Consider the following 26,638-nt stretch of genomic DNA (forward strand, 5'->3'; position numbering starts at 1 on the left):
ATTTAATATTTTCTGACTTTTCCACGTTTTTGAAATCTTCTTTCATGAAATTAGATTTTCAAAAACTCCTTATGTAACCTTGAAGCAAGTATGTTGAAAAACATACTAAATTTTCTTCTTTTTCCAGCTTAATGTGCACTTCCCTGATGATACCACTGAGATGGGGTTGCAAGTTTGAGGGTTCATTTTAGTTCCACTGTTTTTTTTTAATGTACTTGATTCAATGACTTTTGAAGCCATATATTGAGTTCCTGTACTTTTCTAAGGCCTCTCATAGCTGAATAGTTGGCACTCTCATCTTTGGTGCAATAGAACACAGGTTCAATCCTCAGTGTTGACTTAGCCTCAAGAGGACAATTGGAGACTTGGGTCTCAAAAGATAAAAAACAGTGGCGAAGGGACTAACGGCATTGACCACATACCACCAAATAAAAAAATTCACTTGGGCCTCAAAGGAAGTTTTCGGTTATAAAGCCCTGCTCTTTGCTATTTTCAATCCTGTATTAATGTAAGTAACTAGATATGAATTGTTTATTGAATCTTTGTTCTACATTAATAACTTTGACAGCGTTTCTTCCATTTGACTAGGAAATGTATTTCCCGAGAGATATGACCAAATTCAGCTCCCAGTTACTGTAAGCAGTGATGAACAGGGAAGGGAAAGCTTCAGGATGCTTACTAGAGCAGGAACTGTAATCTCTGAAGACGATGAAGAACGAAGAACAGCTAGGCGACTACTAGGAGAACTGTGTGTAGACAAGAACTATCTGGAACAACTTATTCGAAACCCAGGTGAAGACTGGGTACTTGTCTTAAGGAACAGTATTTGTAGATATAACATTTGTATAAAAAGGACTTTCCGTATCTTGAATTTACATTAGAAATTACTAGTTAGTTTCTTCTAGTTTGAATTAATGTTACACAATACATTATATTTATGATTTTATTTAAAATCATATTTAAATTTTCACATTTTCTTGGATTGCCAAGTTTGTTACACCAAATATTTTGTACGATTTTCTTTTTAACCATTTTTAAAATTATTATTACTTAAATTACTTAACCATTAGCAGCAAAGAAAACATTTGTGCATTCTGCTACATGTCTGCAATTTCCATAACACACACAAAAGGCTGTAATCATCATGAAAATGTTGGCTGTAATCATCATGAAAATGTTAACTTATATCAATACTTGAATAACTAAAATTACTGGAAATACATAACACAGTGTGGAACACTGTTTAACATACCAGGAGAAGGGGTTTCTTTATGTTACTGCATGTTATTTAAATGAGCTTCTGATAGGTGAACGCTTTCATTTTCGGTGCAAGCGCTCCCAGGTTGTAGTTTCAAAATGTTGGTGTTGACCCAGCATCGTGAGGACTACTGAGATCTATATTAGATGATTCTGGTTTCAAAAGTTAACTTTATGCACCGACCATCCACTGCCCAATACAAAGCCACTTAGCACGCCTTGTTCCTCAAAGGGCTTTTGTAACATGGAGTTTGGTTTTTACATTACTTGAACACCTATTAATTTTGTGGTACCACTGCCTCTACTGTCCATGATGGCGTTTAGAATGTAGGTGGCATTAATTTTTTCAATGCTGCATTCAAGAAGCCAGGTGTCTATTACTGCAAAATGTTATAAATTTACATCCTGTCCAACACAATTTTAAAATGCCACTATTTAGATACAATACTGCAACATTTCAACATGTCTTTCTTTTTTTTTTTTTTCTTCTTTTCTTTAGTGAAGTTTATTTTTGAAGTGGGATGAGAATCAAACATTTCCAGAATTTTATACATCACTGAAGATACCCACGTGCTACCGACAGACAAAGTATTATCAGACATGAATACCATTATCTTCCTTCTCTTGAGTTTTTATGTTGCTTTCCTATCTACGTCTTAGGTTAATCACAACAAAGAGGATGAATGATGAAATGGATAATGGGAGAATCAGCATTAGCTTAAATTTTATAACACCATAAGCCTTGTTTCTGATTATATGTCCTTGATTATGAAAAAATATAAATATGCTGACCAAGGCAGTAATTTATTTTATTGAAAACAAACTAAACGTAACGTTTCAACCTTCTAGCAAGGTCTTCTTCAGACTCTGCATATTATTATGGGATAGATTTCTAAATTACTGCATCTTTTTGAAAAAATTAAATTCGACAAGCAAGAATGAGTAAAAAGCAAATTTTTAATTAACGTCCAAAAATTAAGGATTAGGGGGGGAGACACGAGGGCAAAGGGCCGATTGTCAAAATTTGTCCCAACCACATGTTAGAACATGGCAGCAACGAACGTGCCATTCCTTGAAAACTATACACTATATTTCAGTTCTGTTCTGTCTTTCTTGTTCATTAGTTTACATCTAAACGTATTACATACTCGAATTACAAAACAATACATCTATTGTTACTATTATTAACAAGTGCTGTTTGAAAAAGCCCTTTGTTTCCTTTTTGTTACTATGGGATAAATTGAAAATAAAAGGCTGTAACATCTCGACCACTGCATCTTTTTGAACAATTTAAGTTCTAAATGTAAGAATGAGTAAAAAGCAATATTTTAAGTAACATCCAACAATAAAGGATACAGGGAGGAAAATGGGAGAAAGGACCAAAGTTCGAAATTTTCCATAATTATGCAACATTTCCGAACCCCGTAATTTTAAGTTTTTCTTCCTCAAAGTTGCGACACGTGCATTACATATCCTCATAGAGTGGTATTTTGTCGTGCTTCCCTCCAAATTTGGTCCATCCAGCATCCATAGGGCCGATGCTAGAAGCAAAATTCCGGACATTGTCCTGAAGCTGACAACACTTGCCACTTTATATTTATTATTTTTTACTCAAGAAGTAGGTCTGATTTCAACAAAACTTTGCATGGTTGTAGGAATGTACCACCGCTACATACTACATTTTTTTCTTTGACTTCGGTCAACTTTCTTCTTCTTCCTCTAACACTAATTATTGGGAGGCACAATGTACAAACGTTACCTCCGCTAAAGGCCATGTCTTTAAGAAAAAAAGAAACCAATTTCATCTGTTTATGACAATTAGTTCTCAAGCTATGATTGTTTTTCTACATGGCAGTAAGTTTGAAAAGTGCACGCTTAAATTCAAAGACAATGTGTTCAATCTTCCGGCGACTAAACATTAATGCAACATTTCAGCATTTTCTCACGAAGCTTTAACGAGGCCAAAAGTAAAATAAAAACACCTGCAATAAAGTGCTGAAATACTGTTTTAGTTCATTAAATTAGGCACACACAGGAGATGTACTATGTAGATTTTCAGCGAAAAATGCAGGCTCGACCAGGACTAGAACCCGGGACTCTGGCAATCCGTGCCATTGCTCTACCACTGAGCTACCGAGCCGACCTGGCTTCCCCTGCATTTTCGCTGGCGCTGTTTTACCTGTGTGAAATCATCTCTGCAAGTGCTACTGCAACGGGATCTGTCGCCTTTGAAACACTATAGACATCTCTCCGATGGGAGTGTTTCATAGTGTTTCAAAGGCAACAGATCCCGTTGCAGTAGCACTTGCAGAGATGATTTCACACAGGTAAAACAGCGCCAGCGAAAATGCAGGGGAAGCCAGACCAGCTCTGTAGCTCAGTGGTAGAGCAATGGCACGGATTGCCAGAGACCTGGGTTCGAGTCCTGGTTGAGCCTGCATTTTTCGCTGAAAAACTACACTGTTTTAGTTGTAAATTCATTTCAAGAAAATACATGAATTGTGCACAAAGTACCTTAATGGGAATCATTTTTCTCTTTTGCAGATATCAAAGTAACAAATAAAGATTCTGGGAACAAGATATCTGAAGAAGCTCAGGAAGCTATAACATTCTTAAAAGGAAGGCAGGAATTCTGGAGGCAACGACAGAAGCTTAAGCAGAAAAAGAAGTAACTTCATGTAAAATGTGCCAAGAGGAGGGTTGGAGCAAATGCTATCCAAGAAAGAACTATTTTTGTCCCTGACTTCATTAATTTTAGTTTAAATTAAATTTTTAGTGCTAACTTATGATTCTTTTGCGCAAGACGATGTTAGTTTCATGTTAATAACGATCAAAGTTTGGGACTTTCATGTTCAGCTGCAAATTTAGTCAAACGAGAAAAAAATTGTGCAGTCACCAAAATAAACAATAGAGCAATGGAGGAAAATTACTGGACACATTTCATGACAGCTTAGCATGAATGAATGTGTGGCTTAAGAAAAGAACATAGAGACACCATGAGGTGTAGTATTAACTATGATGAAGGGATAGCTCAGTAAGACATAAAGGCACATTCTTGGAAAATGATCCTGCATTGCAGCAAGACAAAATATCTTGCATGCGTTTGTACTTTTATGAACTGTTTGTTTCATGTGTTTCTGAGCTATATTTGTAAGCAAAGGATATACAAAGAAGTTACTACCCAAATCTACACAATGCCCAATGGAGAAGCTATTTATGTTGGATTTAACCTTGTGTTTACCTTCTGCAGACAATTTATAATGCAGTTTTATTTAAGTGCCACAATGTAGCTAAATACAGTGGAATCTTGATTTTACGTCCTCCTAATTTACACGTTCCCGCATTATACATTAAATCTTGATGGTAACACTATTAAGCTTTGTATCCATATTAATGAAAACACTCAGAATGCTGACGAAGGCAGAATTTATTGTAAAATAACCTATAAATGTAACGTTTCCACCTTCTACAGGTTTTTCAGAAGAAAAAAAAAGACCTTGGTCAGCATTTTTGAGTGATTTACCAATTTTGATGGTCCCAACATAACAAAATTTCCCTAGATTTTACATTTTCCTGCATTTCAAAATCTTTCAGCTTGGTCCCCTGAAAAACGTAAAATTGAGGTTCCAATGTAACTTGTACACTTGTTTTTGTTGTTGTTGTTGTTTGGACATTATGTATATAGCCAGAATAAATATTTAAGCATTAAAAAATTGAAATAATTTGTTAAAGATAAAAATTGTATTTCTTCCTTTTCACATGAATGTAATATGAGTTCAACATAACATACTTGTCACTTTCATTTGTACAAGGATCCAACTGCATAATGATAGCAATTACAATGAAACGGAACATGATTCTTTTTAAATATACGCCAAACAATTGCTTTATCAGAGAATGATCAATAAAAATATTGAAGTTCTCTAACAACTACGCTAACCAGTTCTTCCTAAAGTAACAATGGCAGCATATGATCAGTCACTGCACACCTATATATAAACTTAATTTTTTACACATTCCTCTAAGAATCACTGGCTCCCTGCTTCGCCTATCTACATGACACATGTAGGAACAATTTGGAACACATTGTAGGGTGAGAAATTAATTGTCCATCACGTACATAATTTAACACTACAGGGTACAACATAACTATTTACACCATCTTACTTTCACGTTTCTGCTGCAATAAAAATGCACACTTCAAAATCCCTCGTCTTTTATCGACGTGACCGTTTTGTCCTTCATATAAATTGCATTACACCACAGAAGAAACAACAAAAACGACGACACTGCAAACTGTAATGTGGATAAATGCAGTCTCACGAAACAACTTGATAAACACAGCTTTACACCAAACACGTGACCATTTTGTCTTTGCAATTTTCTTCTTTCTAGCAACTTGCCCTGATTGAATACTAATCTTCTGCCCAACAGGCAACCCTGTTATCTTCTCGTGAAATGTGGTGGCTTTTTGTTTGTTTGCCTACCATTTGATTCTCCATTACTCTCGCTGTGAGAATGACGGCACAGAATCTTGCATCACGTGATTCCACATCCTGAGCCCCTGAGATGGTGAAAACCACGAGAAATTTTGGAACACTTACGTGAATTCTGGCATGCAGCATTTCAATTGTCGTCCCTCTCTGGTCTTCGATACACTGGCCCAAATTTCATCATGTACTTTTTCACAAAGTCTCGGGCTTTGTGTTTTACGTTGTCATTGCATTCTAGATCTTCCACGTTCCGGCAGTGTTTCAATTCCTTCACCATTACAAAATGTGTCAACTGAAAGGAACAGACTTGATGTAACTAAAACATATGCATCACATAGGACATTGACAGCAGAGTGACAAGATACATTTTTTATCTGTACAAATAATGCAATTTCTTTTGCATAAACAATTTTTAAAGAAGAATAAATTTTCCTACCACATTACTGAATTGTAGATATTGTGAAACAATCAACGTAAAAAGAATTACCATTTTTCAGCTCTGAAATAATAAAACATGCAGGCAAATACTTTTCAGAAGATGGGTTAAAAAGCTGAAAGTTAAGCTCTATTTGTATATTTCTATAGTTTTCTGCTTCTTTAGGTTATTGTTAAAATTAGGATGAATAACAGATGAAACTGACTAACACCCACCATGTTTCACACAAGGAATATTTGATGGATATCATAAAGTACCGATATAAAATTTACCGATACCGATAACCGATCCGATATAGAATTAGAAATGGTACTAGAAGAACCTGAAATGTTCATTGATCTCCTTAATAAATGTGTTTCGTGGTGACTGCAGAGCAAAAGAAGTTGAATATTTAGACATTTACTTTTTTAGAAAGAAGGGCATGGAGATTATCCTTAAAAATTACAACAAAATGGCAGAATTTTGCACTAAATTATCAGATATTTATCGATATATCAGATCGGTAAAATAATCGGTAATTTTACCGATAAATCGATATGCCTATATCGGCCGATACCGATAGAGTACTGATTGATCGGTCCCATCCCTAATTTATATTTACACACACACACACACACACACACACACACACACACACACACACACACACACACACACACACACACACACACACACACACACACACACACACACACACACACACACACACACACACACACACACACACACACACACACACACACACACACACACACACACACACACACACACACACACACACACACACACACACACACACACACACACACACACACACACACACACACACACACACACACACACACACACACACACACACACACACACACACACACACACACACACAGGGTTTCATTACAATGGCACCCAGGGACCACAGAAATGCATAGAGGACATCAAAACAACAAGCAACTTTTCTCACTTACATTTTTGTAGTTGTTGCCTTGTTTGGTGCAAAGGGGCAGGGGGGAGGGGGGAAGCTTTACAACCTGTATGCTGGCAACTTAACATTACATTTCATCTCATCTGTGACATATAATAGCACAGGCCAATATTGCAAGGAACACACACTTTTTCTAAAAATGATATACTACCAACCAACCACATTATGTGTTGTAAAACATAGCCAGGAACACATCCAGTAACCCAACGATAAACCAATGATATGAAAACAAAAAACAACATATTCAAGAGGAAGTGGTCGAAACTGAAATAGAAGAGCAGCAACAAACAAGCTTCTGACCCAAGCATGTCCAAGGTTAGTCAATCCACACGTCCTGACACTGCTTGTCTGCGACACACTAAACAGTTGGCAAAATAAAAATATGAACAACTGTATTGGAGAGCATTGGTTTGGAATTAATTACTAGTACCAAAATTTCTAATAATGTCTTAGTTGTGAAGAAACAGAATTAACCACTATCACAGAGTAAGCCACAGAATAATAAGTTTTAAAGTTGCTATGAAAATATGGGATCAAAATCATAAACATTTATTCCAGGAAATCATAGTTACTATATTTGCAAGTTTTAAATATCTGGGGATAATGGTAGTGATAATGATATGAGTAAAGTAATACGGGAAAGAATACAGGCAGGCAATCGTGCATATTTTGCAAATAAGCAGTTGTTTAGAAATAGACTCATCACAAGAAATACAAAGCTTAAAATTTATAAGACACTGGTACGACCAGTTGTCACTTATGGATCTGATAATTGGACTTTGAAACTCTCAGATGAAAATGCCCTCAGAATATTTGAGAGAAGAATATTAAGAAAGATATATGGACCTGTGAAGGAAGATGACGACTGGAGAATAAGATATAATGCAGAGCTAGATGATTTAATAAAAGGCCAAGATATAGTGAGATTTGTCAAAGCCCAGAGAATAAAGTGGTTGGGGCATGTGGAGAGAATGATGAAAGACCGAATGCCAAGAAGAATGTTGAGAGAAAAGATTCAACATGCAAGAAGAAAGGGCAGACTACGACGTCGCAGCAAACATGCGGACAATGAAAATTATAGGATGGAGGAGAAGAATTGATGATAGATTGGAATGGAGGCTGATTGTGGAGGAGGCCAAGGCCCACCAAGGGCTGTAGAGCCAGAAAGAGAGAGAGAGAGAGAAATATTTGAATGTTGTTACTTTGTCATTTATCTACAACTTTTGGCTAATCATGATAATAAGGACAAGTGATGGCCAGATGAAGGGGCACTCACAAAGAACATCAATGCCCATGCTAGGACTCGAACCCGGGAACTTAGGTTGTGAGAATGGAAAGTAAAGCACTTAATGGCCTAGCTATTGAGCTAACAATCCCCATTAATTTATTGAACAACCTAATCCTTATGCACATTTCTCTTCAATGGGAGACTTACCTTTCTCGCCAGATGCTTGAAATCTTCAGTATTGACGATGCGCCCTACTTTGCAGTCAGGTTTCCTGTACTGGTTGAGGTATTGTACAATCACTCCAGCCATATTCAACCTAAACTGATCTTTGATTTTCCTCGCCATGTCACTTGATGTGTCAGCAGCCGCAAAAAGAGGTTTCTCCAGCTTCAACAGGTGCTTGTCTGGCTTTTTCAGTTCATGCTTTTCCTTTCGTTTCTTCTCCCGTTCCTCCTTTTCCTTCGCACGTGACAGCTCCTTCTGTTTCCTCAGCTTTTCCTTGATCTCTCGAAATTTTCTAAGATCCTCCCGATCCTGTTCACGTCTTGGCTGCAAAATCAAACAAAACATGTATTAAAAACTTCCTCATTTGGTGGCTGCTGCAGTGAAGCAATAGGGGAAATACTGTATTAACCTGCTCCTGTATAATTAAAACAATTACGTTGTTGTTATTTGTACATGTATGTTTACATCAGCATAGCCACCCTCCTGATAAACTAGGCCTACAGTTTAAAGTGGGTTGTGAACTACTATGGTCTCCACAGGGTATCGAACCCAGGACCCCTTGCTTACAAGGGATTGGTACAGAATGACAAAAACCCAAGTTCAATCCCTGGTTGAACCACAATTTTTACGTAATTAATCAATGTTAACCTTTGTATGCCATAGGCCAGTGGTTCCCAAAATGTGGCTGGCTTACAGGGGCACTGTGAAATGTTCCAATATTTCACAGAAATGACAGTAATTGTTATGAATATGAGTATGATTGTTCCAAATAAGTTCTTATTTAGACTTTTTACACACAAAATGTTTCTGAAGTTCAAATGGGTTTATTTTTTAAGTAAAGACAAGAAACCAAACCACACTAGCCGAGAGTTGCTTCTTATAAATAGGCCTAGATTTTGAAAAACACTGAAGAAATCTTGAAACACTACGGGCACCGTGAAACAAAAAAGTTTGGGAACCCCTGCCATAGGCTATTTCAAATAGCTGTATAAGTTTGGATCTGGAGTTACTACAGAACTTTGGTGCTCTAATAAAAAAAAAAAGGTCTGACAGGACTTTTACAAACTATGTGTTAGCACACAACACACACTTCTACTATGTGATGTTCCAAAGGAATAAGTAATTAAGAAGTTTTTTGGTTCCACCCTTCAGCTAAAAAAAAGCTAATAATATGCTACAACATAACAAAATACAATATATGCTACTAAAAATAAAGATTTAGACAATACCCATGCAACACAAATAACATGGAAGTACTAAGAGTTACTTAATATTTAAGAGCAGCTAACTAAAGTGCACCAACTATGCCTGAACTAATGCAAAATTTTCACTCAAATTTTCTAGATTTAACATTTTTATGCATGTCATTATTCAGACAATTTGCCATAATGAATATTTATAAACAACACTATTAACAACTAAAAATATACCTATTACCAAAACTGAAATTTCACCGAACCATACAAAAATAAGTGCTCGGTCTATCATGTTAAACTTTTCTAATAATGTAAACAAAATATGCAGAACTATAATATTGTGTACTCAATATAAACTGTTTTACTCTTGAGTAAATATTATTTAAAGGATGCATCAAACATGCAAGACACAAATGCATTAAAACATGGCCTGATAGTAGCTCACCATTCATAAGCTATCTTGCAACTGCAGCACCAAAAATGCAATTCCTTTGCAAAACAACTCTATAGTTAACTTCAGAACTGAATGCACAAGGATAATTCCACGAAAACTGACAAAATATCGTATTTTACAAAATTTGATTTGAGGGTTATTTATTGTACATGGGTAATCGACACATACTAAGCTCTGTTGGTAACACAGATTTTCTCTGCACTGGTGCTGTTCACCAAAATGGCAGCCTGAGAACTATGCTTCATGAAAAATCTGCAGTGACTACCACTTCTGCCACATAAGTGACCAACACGTTCTATCTGATTTTAGGAAAAGAAATGAGCTTGCAATCTTAGTCTCTGCATTATTTCATGCTGTTTCTACATTTAACATTTATAATTATTAATTACATGTAAGCAAGTTACTAACTTTTCGGCGAAACTTACTGTGGAGGTTCTATTAATTTCGGTGGCCTCTGTGATCATCCATTTGGAACTCGTTGCTTCACTGCCTAACTGAAACTTTTTCAACGGTGTGTTTGTTGAACTTTCCGTCAACGATACATCGTACATGCTGATTGACACCAAAACCACAGATGCATGCAATTATGCACTTTCCACATGAACTAAAAATCGACAGCGGTCAGGCATATCACATTGGGCTCCTGCTACTGCAACAACTTAGACCTAGTGCATGCAGCAGACAAACCAGCACATAGGAAAACTGCAGGACTGGAAGTCAGCCCAGCAGTGAAGCAACGAGTTCCCAAGTGGATGGTGCCAATGAAATTAATAGAACCTCTACAGTAAGTTTTGCAGAAAAAGTTAGTAACTCGTTTATGTCTAATTATTATCAACCACGTTTTTTATGCCCCAAACATGAATTAACATTTATGCTTTGGAAATTGAAAGACAGAACAGAAATTTGTCACTTTTGGTGTAACATGCATTGTCATGCATTTATGTTATTAAATCCACATATGTGTACATTTAATGGCAATACTTCTATATCTCTTCAGTGACTAGCAAGAACACTTATTAAACAAAGGGCTGATATCAGACAGCAAAGTGACTACAATATGTCAACATGTAATGTAACATGGAATTACCTACAGTGGGACAATCAAATAATATACCAGTACACACAAGGATAAAAATAAGAAAATATATAAGCACTTCAATCTACAATCGTTGCATTCTCTCTACTTCAACAGACAAATCCATTCTATCAATGAACAAATATATAAAAATTAAAAAAGAGTACAATATAGAAAAAGACATCTCTGGTAAGCTAAAACAAATTCCCTTATTTTTTTTAAGTGTTCCACAACCTAGGTCACCTCACAGATGAAAGAAAAGTCTGGAGATTTTGTGAAGTTATGTTGCATTTAAAGAATGGCATAGCATCAAACAGCTTCCATTTGTTAGTATTTGTGTTTGGGGTCTTTAAATGTGTGTAGGTTCACAGTGGAAATGTATGTAACTTACATGATTATAATCTTATTATCTAGAGAGCATCAAATTATGACACACACAATGCAAGACAAGTTGCTTATAGGATGCAGAGGCAAGGTTTACAATGACATGTTTAAATATATTTATAAATTACAATCTTATTGTATATAAATAGCATGTTCATGTTATTTGTTGCTGTTAACTCTGGTATGTATTTTCACTGGCATTTGCTTCCATTAATCTAGCAGGACACTGGCGAGGAAGGACAGCTCATTCCAGTATACAGTTTATTCCATGCCCTGTTGTGGGGTTGATATCAGGATTCTGTGCTAACTAGGTGGAGCTCCAAACACCCATCACATAAAAATAATCTTGCCAATATCGTATTTCTGCAGACAGATGCAATCTGATCCTTTAACTTCAACCATTATGTGGGAAGAGTAGCATTTCTCATGGCTCCACACATTCAGGATGTAGAATATTGTAATTACTCAAACTTTCTTTAACAAATTATTGTTGCAGCAGGCGAGGAACGTCTAACAGTGAATTTATAATGGTGACTAGTCCAATAACACTAACTCCAATTGCACTAGGACTGCTTCCATTTGAAATTTCTCAGTAACTGTAGCAAACATACACAATATTGATGCACCAAACACTTGGATCTACTTTGGTACATTTCTGATGCACTGCATTTCATGGTTGCTACTTTACCTACTTTATATAAACAGCAGCTTCAAGTGGTTTACATGAAATAATTCACAATTTTTAAAGCAAGAAATCCTCTTTAGCAAGCACGAAAGCATTCACACATTGTAATTTTAACTCTATGATGCCATACTTCTTAAAAATAATTTTTACAGGGCATTAAGAACAATTTCAGAATTAAATTACAGTAAATATATTAACTGCATTGGTCATAATGCTCTCCATTTTATTTTGATGACACTAAAACTATTAAAAATAAAGTAATTAATTTACATGCTTTGCATCATCTATAACATTCTGTACAATGTCATGTAAATTCAAAACCAGATGGAAATGGCAATGAACCACGAATACGACTACCCTACAATGCAATGCATTATGTTCTCCTTGCCTCTCCAATGGCATAGTTATCAGTCTGCGGCTTTGTGGATTTGATCTTGAGACTATTTGGATCCTACTTTGAACTGTAGGTCCAGTCCCAATAAGCCTTGCTGAGCATAAAGTGGACTGAAACAAATAAACTTTCTGTTCTCATATAATAATAGCACCTCAGGTATAAGATTATAAATACTTTGTTTTAGCTCCACATCATAAATTTTGTGTCTCACTTTCAGTATTGACACTAAATCTTGCACAAACTGCCGGCCATTAGAAACTTTACTCTCATGATGTCGTCACAATGAGAGACATCTAGATTCTGCGAACAACTCAGTCATTACAGTTGATTTCATTTCATGACTACAGATATATTCTTTCTATATGAAGGTGTCATCATCAACTAACCTTCCAAATATAAATTCTGCAGTGAAGAATAACTAATTTCTTCAAATTTTATCTCTACTATACTTTTCTGCTAGTACAATCATTATTTGCAATTTACAACATTGCCAGGTTTGTAAAGAACTTAAAATCTGGTTTAAGTCCTGTCCAGCTTCACGAAGATAATTCGTGAGCTACCTTTACATGAAATAGATGACGGGTTGAAGTAGAAGCAAGTAGAAATAGAATGATTGCCACCTCATTATGGATTCCTATAAATGTTCCTAATCTTAAGTAATCTTAAAGGTAATCTCAATGCTTCCATTTTTCATTGTTGACATATCATTACAGCTCTTACTATTCAAGAGAACATTATGTGAAAAAAAAAATAGTTTAGAAAGCTGAGTAATTTCAAAATTAGTACTGTTAACTTTAGCAGGCCTGTAGCAAAATTATTAAATATTAATTTTAAATTCTGGTAGAGCATGCAAATTTGTACACAAATGTCACTGTGCATTCATTCTCAAGGCGGAATGAATAAGAAATTTTTCGAAAGATATTCTTAAAGTTTGTAGGATTTACAATAAATTTTGGTATGTCACACATAAGCATAACCAACCTGATACCAATACTGGCACTCTTGAATATTTAAGTAATTTCAAATTACTCTGTCTACTTAAAAATGAATGAATATTTTATTTGGTATTTATTTGTCCATCAAAGATTTACACCAGATAAATCTTTCTTGTAAGCCATAATTGCTACGTACATGATGTAATGTGTTTTGAAGGAAAATGTTAAATGTTTTCGTGTTGCATTTCTTTTCCATTTATTAACTGTGAAGGTACACTGCTTTCATTATTGTAGGTTACAGCACGTGGTTTTCTGCCTGAAGTATAATGATTGAAAGTATACTTTGTTATAAAATTTTGCTGCGGTGTGGAATTTGTGATTAAAAATTCATCCCAATACTTTTGTGTCAATACTGCTGATACAGTTATACCATATTAGTCCACTCCTAGTATAGAAGTACTCTTTATTAAATGTAAATATCATGTTGTAAATGTAATAGGCAAAAGATTAGTGTGAAGTAAGCCCATTTTTTAATATCATCCCCGTGCACTTTGCCATGAGGCATATATAGGGGTATGTGGGAGTAGGGCCCCACGCATTCTATCATCTCTGCCATGTTGGAGGTGATGCGATCAGCACCTTTATCCGGTCACCTTTACCTACCAGGGTTGCCCACAGGTCCCCGTTCATTTGAGACTGGGTGAGCCCTCAGTGTCACTTTATGTGGGGAAAAGGCCAGAAAATTTTCCATCTGATATCACCCACTATGGGAATTGAACCTGGGTATCCCGCATGGCAGTCAGACACCCTTCCGACTAGACCACTGTGGATTCTTATTTTTTTAACATCAATTTATAAAAAATTTAGTCTTAAATCTAAAATGTGAACAATGCCCTTTCACAGAACACTTAAGAAAAAGAGTAAGGATGGAAGCTTCAATCTGGGTTGACATGCAACAAGTAAGAAGACTCAATGTGAATTAAACTTCCTTGGTTGCATAAATAACCCATTGTGCAACAGCCCTTGAGGTCAAGGGCCTGCATATAGATCCACCAACCCATCTGAAACCCTGGTACGGGAGCAGTGGCGCTAGTGTGGCTACTTAAAGTTACGGGGAAGCCTGTAGTTCGCATATTTTCCGAGGTTTCAGAAAGCTTGGTGGATCTATACCGACTGCCAGCATCACTCCCGGATGTCTCAGCAGAGGTGGGCGATCATCCAAATAGTTATGGGGTGAACTGTGGTCAGCAAAACGAACCCCCGGTAGTTGTAGGTTTTCCATGACTGGGTTACGATACTCATTTGCAGCTCCCCAATTTCCTCACAATGGTGGGTGGCCACCAGTCCCATACACTGGTCTAAATCCCAGGAGGACAATTGTTTCGCTTCCCCTCCCCCTCACGAAACTCAAACCAGTGTGCATACTGTAGACCAAAGCCTGATGCCTTAGAGCAGAAGGCATGGTGCGTGATGTGTTGACTAACTATGTAAACTATACATTAGTGTGTGGCTCCACGCTCAACATCATACAATATTACAATTTATCTCCCACATAGTTCTTGGAAGTTTGCCATAGATAGGCTGGACAAAATACAAAAGTTCTATATCACCTACAACACTACAAAACTTAATCATCAGTTACTATGCACCGAATTACCTTACATGAAAAATACATTATGAAACAATTAACATTAAAAAATGTATGCCCACTATGAAAACGTTCAGAGGAAGCTACTGCAGAAAGAAGATTTGTTAGACCCGAAACTACATTTCAATTGTTCAGTTACAAAGACGTCACAGATCCAGACAAATGCTACTGGATGTGGCAAATAAGCAACTTTTCCCCACAGAGCAACATACACAAGGAGATTAGTATGAACAACAGCTATGTTAACAACACAAAAACTACAGAGTTACTTGATCATGTTGGTTGTCATGCAGAATTATATATCTTTTTTTCCTCAAAGCACTGCATGCATCTGAAGCTAAACCATGAAGTTGTTCTAATAGGAGAAAGACTACATGCACTTCTCTTTGCACATTTGATTCACCGTGGCTGTCCACCACAGTCTGGCAAAGCATAGGCACAGAGGGAAGAATATTAATGCTTTTACATATCTTCTGCAAGGTTAGGAGGAACAATACTGTAAAACTCAAACACGTACACTTATGAGATGTTGCTGTACAAGACCTTCTCGTCTCTTTTCTCGGCTAATCAGTTTCTTATCCAATTCTCTACGTAGCTCCTCCCGTGTCGTGCACATGTCATTGTCCTTTGACTTTTCTTCCGAGCCTAGTTTTCTTCTTTCGTCTCTAATTTCTCCTTCCTCTAAATCCTCATCGTATTCCTTCGTTGCTTCTCCCTCTTCCTCCTCCTCCTGTAGTTTCAAAACCATAACTTACAAAAAACGCAAAGCTACATCAGTCAAATGTGATTTCCTATTACCATTAAATGGGAACACTGCCGAGTGTTAGAGAAGATGGTAACTTTCTCAACACCGACAAAGGAAAAGAATGTTTCTTATGCCAGAAACAACTTTTAATTTCCGTAACAAATTTCATATCTAGTACTAACACACTAATGTTAATTCACAAAAATTAATGTTATGCACACATGTTTTACATCAGTTCCCCCTAACAACTACAGCTCTTCTTTGTTATTACATTTTGATACACTTTTTCCATATTTTCAAAATTGCAATAATAAAGAGACCACCAAAAAATCTAGAAAATAATGACACCATTACATGATCCATTTCTGGAAGAGTAGTTTATGTTTCACCTTTATTTTAATAACTACTCCTTATTTATCTGTTAAGTCTGAAGAAAAAAATGTTCATATCATTTCTTAATTACTGTATAATATCTGTACAGTGTATGCCACAGTGATTTTATATTCACATTACACACTAACAATCATGTACACATGAATGTTATTATATTACAGTAATGTCTTAAGTGGTATCATGCAATCTAGTAGAAATGACAAAGAGTGATATTTTTCACTCAATAATTTTTTTTCTATGTTTGCCCAAAATAACGCAAAGGAGAAACGAAAACTGACCTCTTGACTTATCAAGTGATATAATATTACCTGAAATAAATTTTAAAGAATTTTGTTTTAAGGTTATTTTGAGAACGCGCACATGCACACACAATCAATCTAACTGGAACTATATCATCACTTTAAAATAGGATCTGAATCCAGCATTATTTAAAATTTAACCTGGAATCCTTTGTTTGGATTGAGAATTTGTATTTCACAATCAATTCTAAATGAACAAACTTGATCTACCATCTAAAAGTTACAAATATATTCTATGATCAATTAACATAAAAAAATTTCATCATCACCAAATTTTATAATACATGTGTACAGTGACTTTGCAAGATGGCAATTAAAAATCATTACTTCCTTTTCGTTACTGATTTTAACCTAGGTGAAAACTCGCACAGTAATTAGAAAACAAATTTCTTACATCTAAAAGCAGCCTAATAGGTATTCATTACATTCTACCTCTTTAAAGTAGTGGCATGGCTTATGCTGAAATATTGAAAGATTTACACTGTAGGAGCTTCAGAGTTTTTTATTTTAGGGACGGGACAGATCAATTGGTATTGTATCAGTAAAACTGCCAATAATTTTACTGATCTGATATTTCTACATAGACCGTAGCTTAGCGTAAAATTCTGCCATTTAGTTGTTAACTTTTATTAATACAAAGGTACAATTCATATATCTTGCTTCTGTAAAGTAAATAACTAAATACAGTGGAACCTCGATTTTACCTTTACATTTTTCAGGGAACTAAGACCAATAAACTTAAAATGCAGGAAAACATTTTAACAACATGCAGCTTTGTTGGTTGATGATGATTTTGTTTATTTTGCGTCATTTCCCCCCACTTTTGGCTGAATGGTAACAAGATGAGATGGATGAAGGGACAATCACCAAAACACATGGACAACACAAAGCAAACCCCACATGATTATATAGGTTGTGGGCTCAATTGCCAGAGCCTCGTTGCCTTGCAAAAAATGCACCCCCAGGTGTATCGCACGGAAGAGAAGTTGACATTTGAGTGCCTTCATCGAAGATCACCTCATGTAGCTTTATTAGGAACATGGGCAAATGTAAATTATGGAAACATTTCACTGTACGAAGTGTCCTCTTTTAAGGCAAAACTCGCGGTAGTCACCTTGTTCTGTACAATGATTAAGATGAACAAACTATTCAAATTCTGAGTATGAGCATGTATTTCCTATCATTCCATCCTCTAGTTAATTTTATATCCACACAAGGCACAGGAGTGGATCTACAGTTTAACGTGGGATCTGAACTGGTATGTGCTTTGAGCAGGAATTGTACCCTTGATTGCAAGGTGACAGCATTAACCACTATGTTATCAGGGTGACCTTTCCTTATGTACATTCATTCATATGTGATGGGAGTTCTAATCTTAATATTTCATTCAACATCCTCTGCACCAATTACTGTCCTCCATGATATACCAGATGTACAGATGACAATAATATCTATAGACTATGTAAGATATAAAACATGCATAGCTGTAAAAAAAGCACATGCAGTAGATTCTTAAGAGGTCAATAAAAACAAAGCCATTTTAACCAAAGCATAAAACAACACAAAGAAAACAGCTTTTATTTGAATTAAAAATTTACTATCTTACCAGAAAACTAAGTCAGTGTCGCAACTATACATATTAATGTAGACATTTGTTGCAGTAGGGCATGCATTCAGAAAAAAAAGTTGGAAAATGCATAGAAATACCATGTTTACTCAAACACCAAGTGTAATTTTACTTTGAAAGAAATGGCATGTACTGTCAATGTATTTACAGGTAAGCAACATGCAAATAAAGTATCTTGCACGAACGTATATGGATCTAGATGGAAGATGGGTACTAGGTATATTTCAGGACACTTTCTTTTTTGCATGAATGAATAATCTGAATTTCCATTATAATCAACACGTGCTGGAAATATTCACATATAAATGATCAAGTTTTTGGTGCAAATGTGTTGGATTCTTTGGGCATCCAAGTAAATATGGTAAATAATTTTTAATAGATTTTGCCCTTTACATTCTTGTGTTAGTACTCTTGCCCAGCATTTCAATAGTCAATAACAAACAAAAGTAACTGTATAATAAGACTGATTTTATTCTCTCAGATTCCACCGTGTAGCCATTAAAAGAAGAACATTTGGAATAATAGAAAAATGATGAAAATAATACGTGCATGTCCAACAAGTTAGGGAACTAGGGATAATATTGCATACACATTTTTCATTTGACAAAAAATGAAGTTCTATGAGAAAGAAGGAAAAAGCTCAATTAACTTGCTGTAGCTGTAGGCCAACATTATCATAATTTCACTGTCTTCTACATTCACAAATAACCAATATTTACTTTATTTCGATTGCGTACAAGTTTATAAAATTAACAGGGAACTATTGAGATTAAGAACGCTGTATCATTGTCGATATTTGTTTTATGTTGTTGATTCCGATTCGTTTTTGTTATATATATGTAAGAAGATTGAATTAAAAATGTCTTGTGTTAAAAATCGAAAAAGGAGTTTATATCAAATGTTATAAAGTGAAATAATATTTTGGAAGTTGAGTTGTGTTGCTTAATTCTTGCAATGTAAGTATAATAACATTATGAAACCCAGTTGAGCGCTGAGGACTTGCAATTTAATTCAAAAATTGTGTTAGTCTGCTCATCCTTCGCATACAATATATATTCAGTGTGAAGTATCGTTGCAAGAAATTGGTGGCCAGTGTGTGGGAATTTGGTTACACTGAAGAATTGTAAATTTTAGACTTATTAGTGTCCCTTCCTTTGTGTACTTCATATTTTCGTTCTGTTGTCGTGAATACAAATTAGTGCAATGACAACGAAGAATGTTCCTATCGTGCCATTACCTACGGGTACTTCAGATTTTAATGCTCAATTATTGGTCATGTTTCGGGAATTGAAGGAATCGAATGACAGCGTAAGGCAAAAGTTGTCTGAGCTTGAAAAATCTCAGAAGGAGCAGTTGTCATCTCAGAAAGAGCAGTTGTCTGAGCTTGAAAAATCTCAGAAGGAGCAGTTGTCATCTCAGAAAGAGCAGTTGTCAGAGCTTGAGAAATCTCAGAGAGAGCAGTTGTCAGAGCTGGAGAAATCTCAAAGAGAGCAATTGTCAGAGCTGGAGAAATCTCAGAGAGAGCAATTGTCAGAGCATGAGAAATCTCAGAAAGAGCAATTTGCAGAACTTGAAGACAGAACGGTGAAGTGTATGGAAAATATGAACAACACTGTTAAGGAGTTGGGCAACTCACTCCGCATGGAGATTGGGCAGGTTGCTGAAGCTTGCAATACAGCAAATGATCAAATAAAGGGACACGTTAAAGTGTTGGATGAAAATTTCCAACAGTTGAGTATATCTGGTGAAGCGAATACCAACAGCATTCGTAAGTTAGAAGATAGTGTTGCTGGATTGGGTTTGCAGGTAAACGAGCAGTTGAATGTCATCAGCCAGATTAGGGAAAATAATAATGAAGGTTTAATTCAACGTGTTGAGATCTGTGAAGCACGATTAAGTGATGTAACAGCTAAACTGCTGATGACTAATGCTTCAACAATCCATAGAGCTGCTGGGAACAATGGCAACATTACTGAAATTTCACGTAATCCAGAGCATCCTGTACCTTTATCCTTGTCATGTTCCAGTGCTTCAGAAGATGAATCTTTTCCATTGCATATGTCAGGAAAACGTAAATCTACAGGAAATCCTAAATCTAATTTGTCAGCTCCTACTTCACCAGTTAATTCTCGATTAAAGAAGCCTCATAAAACTTCACATGTTAGTTATGTTGATCCAGCAAATAATGCTTCACAATCTAGCAATATAGACTCTGATATGTCTGAAGTAAACAAAACTAGATATAATTCGCAAGCAACTTCTGGTAAACGATTTAAACCTAATTACAACACCAAGCACCATAGGCACGCTACTATCATTGATTCTGATACAAATAAACCATCTACTTCTAAGGAACAACCACGAAAGTATCTACGGTTGATTGACTTGAATATGTTGCCTAAATTTTCTGGAAATCCAGAGAAATCTAGCCCAAGGAAGTTTATTAAAACCTTAACTTCACATTTGGATTTGCTTCAGATTCCAAACGTTCAGAGATTGGAATGTATTCGGAATTGTTTTCAAGGACCAGCCGAGGGATGGTACAATACGCACGTGGATTCCTTTACGACATACAAACATTTTGTACATGAGTTTCTGAACCAGTACACTTCATACTCATTGACGCAGGCTCAGTTGTCCGAATTGAGGAACAGAAAGTATGATCAAAATAGCGGTATGAGCATGGAGGCGTTTGCCACTCGTACTTATTCAACATATTACAATTTGGTAGAGCGTCCTAAAGATGCAGAAGTCATAGACATTTTGATTAATCAGTTTCCATCAATTACGGCACAGACAATATTAGGTGCTGGCCTAACGAAGGTTGACGACGTTATTAACTTATTGAAGAGACTAGATTTGATAAAGACCAGATCTGGTAAGAAGTGTGATTTGCCTAGTGATTTTGAAGTGAGAACATCCAGGTTTACTAAGGATTCAAATGCGTCAGATTTCAGAGATAAACAAAGGTACAAAGTTCAGACAGTTAACACGCAACCAAGAAACAGCGAGCAAAATCCTAATCAAAGGAATAATAGACAGTTCTCTCGCAACAATAGAGATTCTAATTCTGGTTCTACATCCGGTGGTAACTCGTATAATAGAGGGCAAAATGTAAATGACAATTCTGATCGGCGTCAGGACTTTACATTCAGAAGAAGGAATCAAAATAATTATGGCAATCAACAGTTCTTTAGAAGAAACTTAAATGCAAATAACAGAAGTTATAACAATACCCAATTTCGACGAGACAGTGCGAGACCACAGAATGATAGACGTTCTAATACAAGGCAAGGTTATCTACAAACGAGGTCCAATTCAGATCCTAATGTGGCTTGTTTGCCTTATTCCCCGAACAATAGTCAAGGTTTAATCAGTGAAGTAAATTTATGTTGTAATTGTCGTCAGCCCTGTGAACAATCATTCGCTTCTCTAAACAGTAATGCTATTTCAGGTAGCCGATTGAATGAAAATGCTGTTTCATTTGATCCCAGAGAAACACAAGTTAAAGAATTAATACAACCAACGATGGAGTCACAGTCAAACGAACGCCGTGGGTAAATGTAGCCCGATTTACTCGCAGTGAGAATACAGAGGGCTGTGTTGCAATTTTTAACACAGAATATGGTTCACAAAATGTTCAGTCACAAATTACAAATATTTTTCCTGTATATGATAATTTTAAAGACAATGACCAGCTAGCAGTGTTTTTCCAATTGGAATGGTACGAAGAGGAACCCACTTGGACCATGGATGATAGTGGTGTACCATTTCCTATTACTGATCAACCTGTTATTTTTGGGTCCATTTGTAATTTAACAATTCGATGTATTATTGACAGTGGAAGTCAATGTAATCTAATGAGTTACGAATTATGGTGCAGTATCAAGTCCATTGTACAAAGTGCGAGATTGGAATCCATAGATCAGGTAAAATTATTACCATTTGCTGGACAACAAAAATTTCGAGTTGTTGGTAGGAAAATCCTTCACCTTTTAATACAGTCGGAGACTTTTCCGTTGGAAATGTTTGTGTTAAAACAATTACATGCAGATATAATCTTAGGTATACCATTCCTTAGGCAATATAAAGCTATACTGAATTTTAGACAGGAAGAAGTTACATTGGTATCTCCTGAAAAACAAGAGGTGACACAGTCTTTGTTACGACTGAAGCCTAACGATCAGCATGTTGATAAAAGGGTTCAGTGCATTTCGGCAGAAAATTTGCTGATGAACACAAATTCCGAAGAAATCTACATAGTAACTGAAGAGAAAATTGTATCAACAGTACAAAATTGTAGTAAACTCTCTTCACGTCAGCAAGCGCTCTTACGTGAGTTGCTATTAAAATATAGAACACAGTTTTCGAATAAGCCTAGACCCGCTAATGTTGAACCATACAAGATAATGTTGGATACTGATTTACCAATTCGTGCTCCAATTTATCCGGTTCCTTTTGCTAAAAGAACAGCTTTGGAGAGTGAATTGAATAAGTGGAAGAACTGGGGCATTATAAAGGAAATGTCGTCCCCTTACCTCAATCCATTGCACATAGTTCCAAAGGCAAATGGAGAATGGCGTCCAGTGGTAGACTTCCGTCGTTTGAATCAGCATGTGATTTCCCCTCTCACTCAAGTCGAACCCATAACTGAACTTCTGCAACACTTTCATGGTGCTACATTCTTTAGTTCGATTGATTTATCATGTGGATATTTCCAGATACCGCTAACTCCAGATTCCTATCCATATACGGCTTTTTCATACAGAGGGCGCCAGCACGTGTTCTGTTATTTACCTTTTGGTATTAAATCAGCGGTGTCTGTGTTTATGGATCGCATGAACAACCTTTTTGGACCGGAAACCAGTTCTTTTGTGTTGGTATATATTGACGATATTCTTATTTTTAGTTCGAATGCTAGTGAACATTTCAAACATTTGGAGTATACATTGCAGGTTCTTCGAAAGGCAAATATGTCCATTAAGTTTGCAAAGTGCAAGTTTTTCCAGGAAGAAATTCTGTTTCTTGGACATGTAATATCTGGTACAAAAATTAAAGTGGATCATTCTAAGGATGCAGCATTGTTGCAATTTCCAGTCCCAAACAATAAGAAATCACTGAGAAAATTCATTGGATTGGCGAACTGGAGAAGCCGATTTATTCCTAACTACTTGCATATAGTCACACCATTATACAGCCTGTTACGTAAGGATACTATTTATGAATGGACTCCGATACATCAAGAAGCTTTTGTTAAGTTAAAGAATGCATTAGTAGCTGCCCCAGCCCTACGACAGCCAGATTTCAGTTTGGAATTTTCTATATCCGTCGATGCTAGTCAGAAAGGATTAGGAAGTGTACTGTGGCAAGAAGCAAGTGATGGAACACGTGTCATTCAATATGCCAGTCGTACACTTCGTGGTACAGAGGCGACTTACAGTACTCATGAACTAGAGTGTTTAGCTATTCTTTTTGCAGTAGAAAAATTTTCGATATACCATAAGGGAAGGCATTTCCACATATACTCTGATCATAAGTCACTTTCCTGGTTGGAAACTGCAAAGTCATTGAACCCTCGTTTAACGAGATGGGCACTGAAATTACAGTCCTATGATTTTACCTTTCATCACGTGTCAGGTTCCTCTAATTTTATAGCAGACACTTTAAGCAGGTTCCCAGTGAGTGAATATAATAAAATATCTGGAGAATATTTGTATATAAATCAAGTGATACTAGATTTTAAACAGGAGGAAGTCTCAAATATGTGGTGCTCTGCACAAAGGTCAGATGAGACCTGTAATCGTATTATAAATTCACTTAAGGATGACTCCTTGCATAGAATTTCAAGTAAATATTTTCTTCATGAAGATATTCTGTTCTATAAAGCAAAGCCTGAGGAAAGATGTAAAATTTTTGTTCCTGAGGAACTTATTCCCTTAGTGCTGCATAAAGTCCATGATTTAAAAGGCCACTTTGGTTATGATAAAGTTTTAGCACAGTGCCAGAAAGTTTACTATTGGCCACGCATGAGAAGGAGTATTCGACGTTATCTAAGAGATTGCTTGGAATGTGCAAAATCTAAATCAATAAGCCAGCCAATATTTCGGGACGAATATCATATATTATCTACTCAGCCTCACAAATTTCTATCAGTAGATCTTATTGGAAAACTTCCCAAATCTAAATGTTACGAATATTTGTTGACTATTGTGGATATTATGTCAAAATACATTATGATTTATCCTCTGAGAAAGGCCACTACCAGAGAGATTGTTAATCGTTTTGAGGATGGTTATTTCAAGCATTATCCTGTGTGCAAAATCCTTCTGTCCGATTGTGGTAGCCAGTTTACTTCCAAAGAATGGAAGTTGTATCTGATTTCAAAAGGAATAATTCATTTAACAACAACGTCTTACAATCCCAAAGCTAATCCCATAGAAAGGTATAATAAGGAAATTGTAAGATTACTAAGATTATTTTGTCATCGTGATCACACCACATGGTCACTTAAGATCGATAAGGTTATAAAATTAGTAAATAACTCCTGTTCGAGCATAACCGGTTTTACACCTAATGAATTATTTTTGCACGAGGAAGTCCGAGACTCCATAACATCTGAACTCAATTGGCCCGAGGAAATGCGGAAGTTGCCATGGAAGGAAAAATTATATTTGGCAGAGATAAATTCAAAGAGGAAGAAGAATAAATCAAAAATAAGGAATGCTCCCAATGCAGTTAAACTGAAACCAGGACAATTAGTGTTGGCAAGAAATCGACAAATGAGTTCTAAACTGGATAAACAAATTCATAAGTTATTTCAATTATATATTGGACCATTTATGGTAAAAGAAGTTAAAGGAAATTTCGCATCTTTGTACACTTTACATGGTGATAATTATGGAAAGGTAAATTTCTCTAATTTGAAAATGTTCAACTGTTCCGAGGAGAAGAAAAATCAGTTATTGCGAAGCAATTGTAACGAAGTTAATTGAATTTAATAATTGTATTGTTCTATTTAAGCATAAATTTATCTTATTGTGATTGTAGAATGACATGTGGAAGTGTCATTATAGTTGTGAAATGTGCTACTTTGAGGAGAACGTTTATTAGTAAACTTGTCGCATATTGTTGTATGTCTAAATATTATGCAAGGATCAGGCATGTTTTAACCAAATATCTTGTATATATATAGGGATCAAATAATGATAATCTGAGGCAAGTTGTTTATTGCATGAGTAATGTTTCAATAATTAATGTACTGAAGAGTCGTGTTATGACTGTACATATTGTATTTTATTTATATTAAGTAGTTTAGCCAACAAGGAGATTGGGTTCCGCAAGGCTACTACTAAGTATTGTTTCTCGTATGTGTGAATTATATATGCCTCATAATTTGACCCATAATTTTTATGTCTTGAGAAAACTCCTTGTGATCTGCACATTTTGGATAACATACAGGGTGATCATAAAATGTTTGATCCCTCGAGTAGTTTTCTATACAGAGTGGGGGGACTATGTGACTGTCTTCTACATTCACAAATAACCAATATTTACTTTATTTCGATTGCGTACAAGTTTATAAAATTAACAGGGAACTATTGAGATTAAGAACGCTGTATCATTGTCGATATTTGTTTTATGTTGTTGATTCCGATTCGTTTTTGTTATATATATGTAAGAAGATTGAATTAAAAATGTCTTGTGTTAAAAATCGAAAAAGGAGTTTATATCAAATGTTATAAAGTGAAATAATATTTTGGAAGTTGAGTTGTGTTGCTTAATTCTTGCAATGTAAGTATAATAACATTATGAAACCCAGTTGAGCGCTGAGGACTTGCAATTTAATTCAAAAATTGTGTTAGTCTGCTCATCCTTCGCGTACAATATATATTCAGTGTGAAGTATCGTTGCAAACGGTCAAATGAAAACAACCAAATGGCAGGGTGTTACACCACCATTCTACATTTTCCTGCACAGTGTACTTAAACTGATTGCTAACACATTATTCATATTTGTATGTATTTATTTTTACAGGGCTTTCCTGCCTCTTTAACATCATTAAATAGGCAGATGGATGTTGATTATATGAAACTGATAAAGGAACAAATGCATAGGAACACCCATATCCAGGGCTTTAACCTGGAAGTTTCAATTCCAAAATCACTCAATGCACCTGGTCACA

The 26,638-nt window shown here is 35.8% G+C and overlaps 2 protein-coding genes across 4 annotated transcripts in view; one reads left to right on the forward strand and one right to left on the reverse strand.

The window, feature by feature from the left end:
• The window catches only part of LOC146001609 (outer dynein arm-docking complex subunit 4-like), a 46,922-nt gene extending 41,948 nt beyond the window's left edge, over positions 1-4,974 (forward strand). Inside the window, exons 4-5 of the mRNA XM_083139143.1 lie at positions 589-792; positions 3,802-4,974. Coding sequence (XP_082995269.1) covers positions 589-792; positions 3,802-3,929 — 332 coding nt within the window. The 3' untranslated portion in view covers positions 3,930-4,974. The remainder of the gene's footprint in view (positions 1-588; positions 793-3,801) is intronic.
• Positions 4,975-4,976: 2 nt separating this feature from the next.
• Positions 4,977-26,638, reverse strand: part of Set2 (SET domain containing 2) — an 81,676-nt gene continuing 60,014 nt past the window's right edge. For 2 of the 3 annotated variants that reach the window (XM_083139139.1, XM_083139140.1), the window contains exons 15-17: positions 15,910-16,122; positions 8,604-8,945; positions 4,977-6,042 (exon numbers count right to left, since the gene is read on the reverse strand). In XM_083139139.1, the coding sequence (XP_082995265.1) occupies positions 5,884-6,042; positions 8,604-8,945; positions 15,910-16,122 (714 nt within the window). In that variant the 3' untranslated portion in view covers positions 4,977-5,883. The remainder of the gene's footprint in view (positions 6,043-8,603; positions 8,946-15,909; positions 16,123-26,638) is intronic. The other variant, XM_083139141.1, reaches the window with a different exon arrangement.

This window comes from Lepisma saccharinum, chromosome 17 (assembly GCF_977018435.1).
Source record: "Lepisma saccharinum chromosome 17, izLepSacc3.1, whole genome shotgun sequence".
NCBI lineage: Eukaryota > Metazoa > Arthropoda > Insecta > Zygentoma > Lepismatidae > Lepisma > Lepisma saccharinum.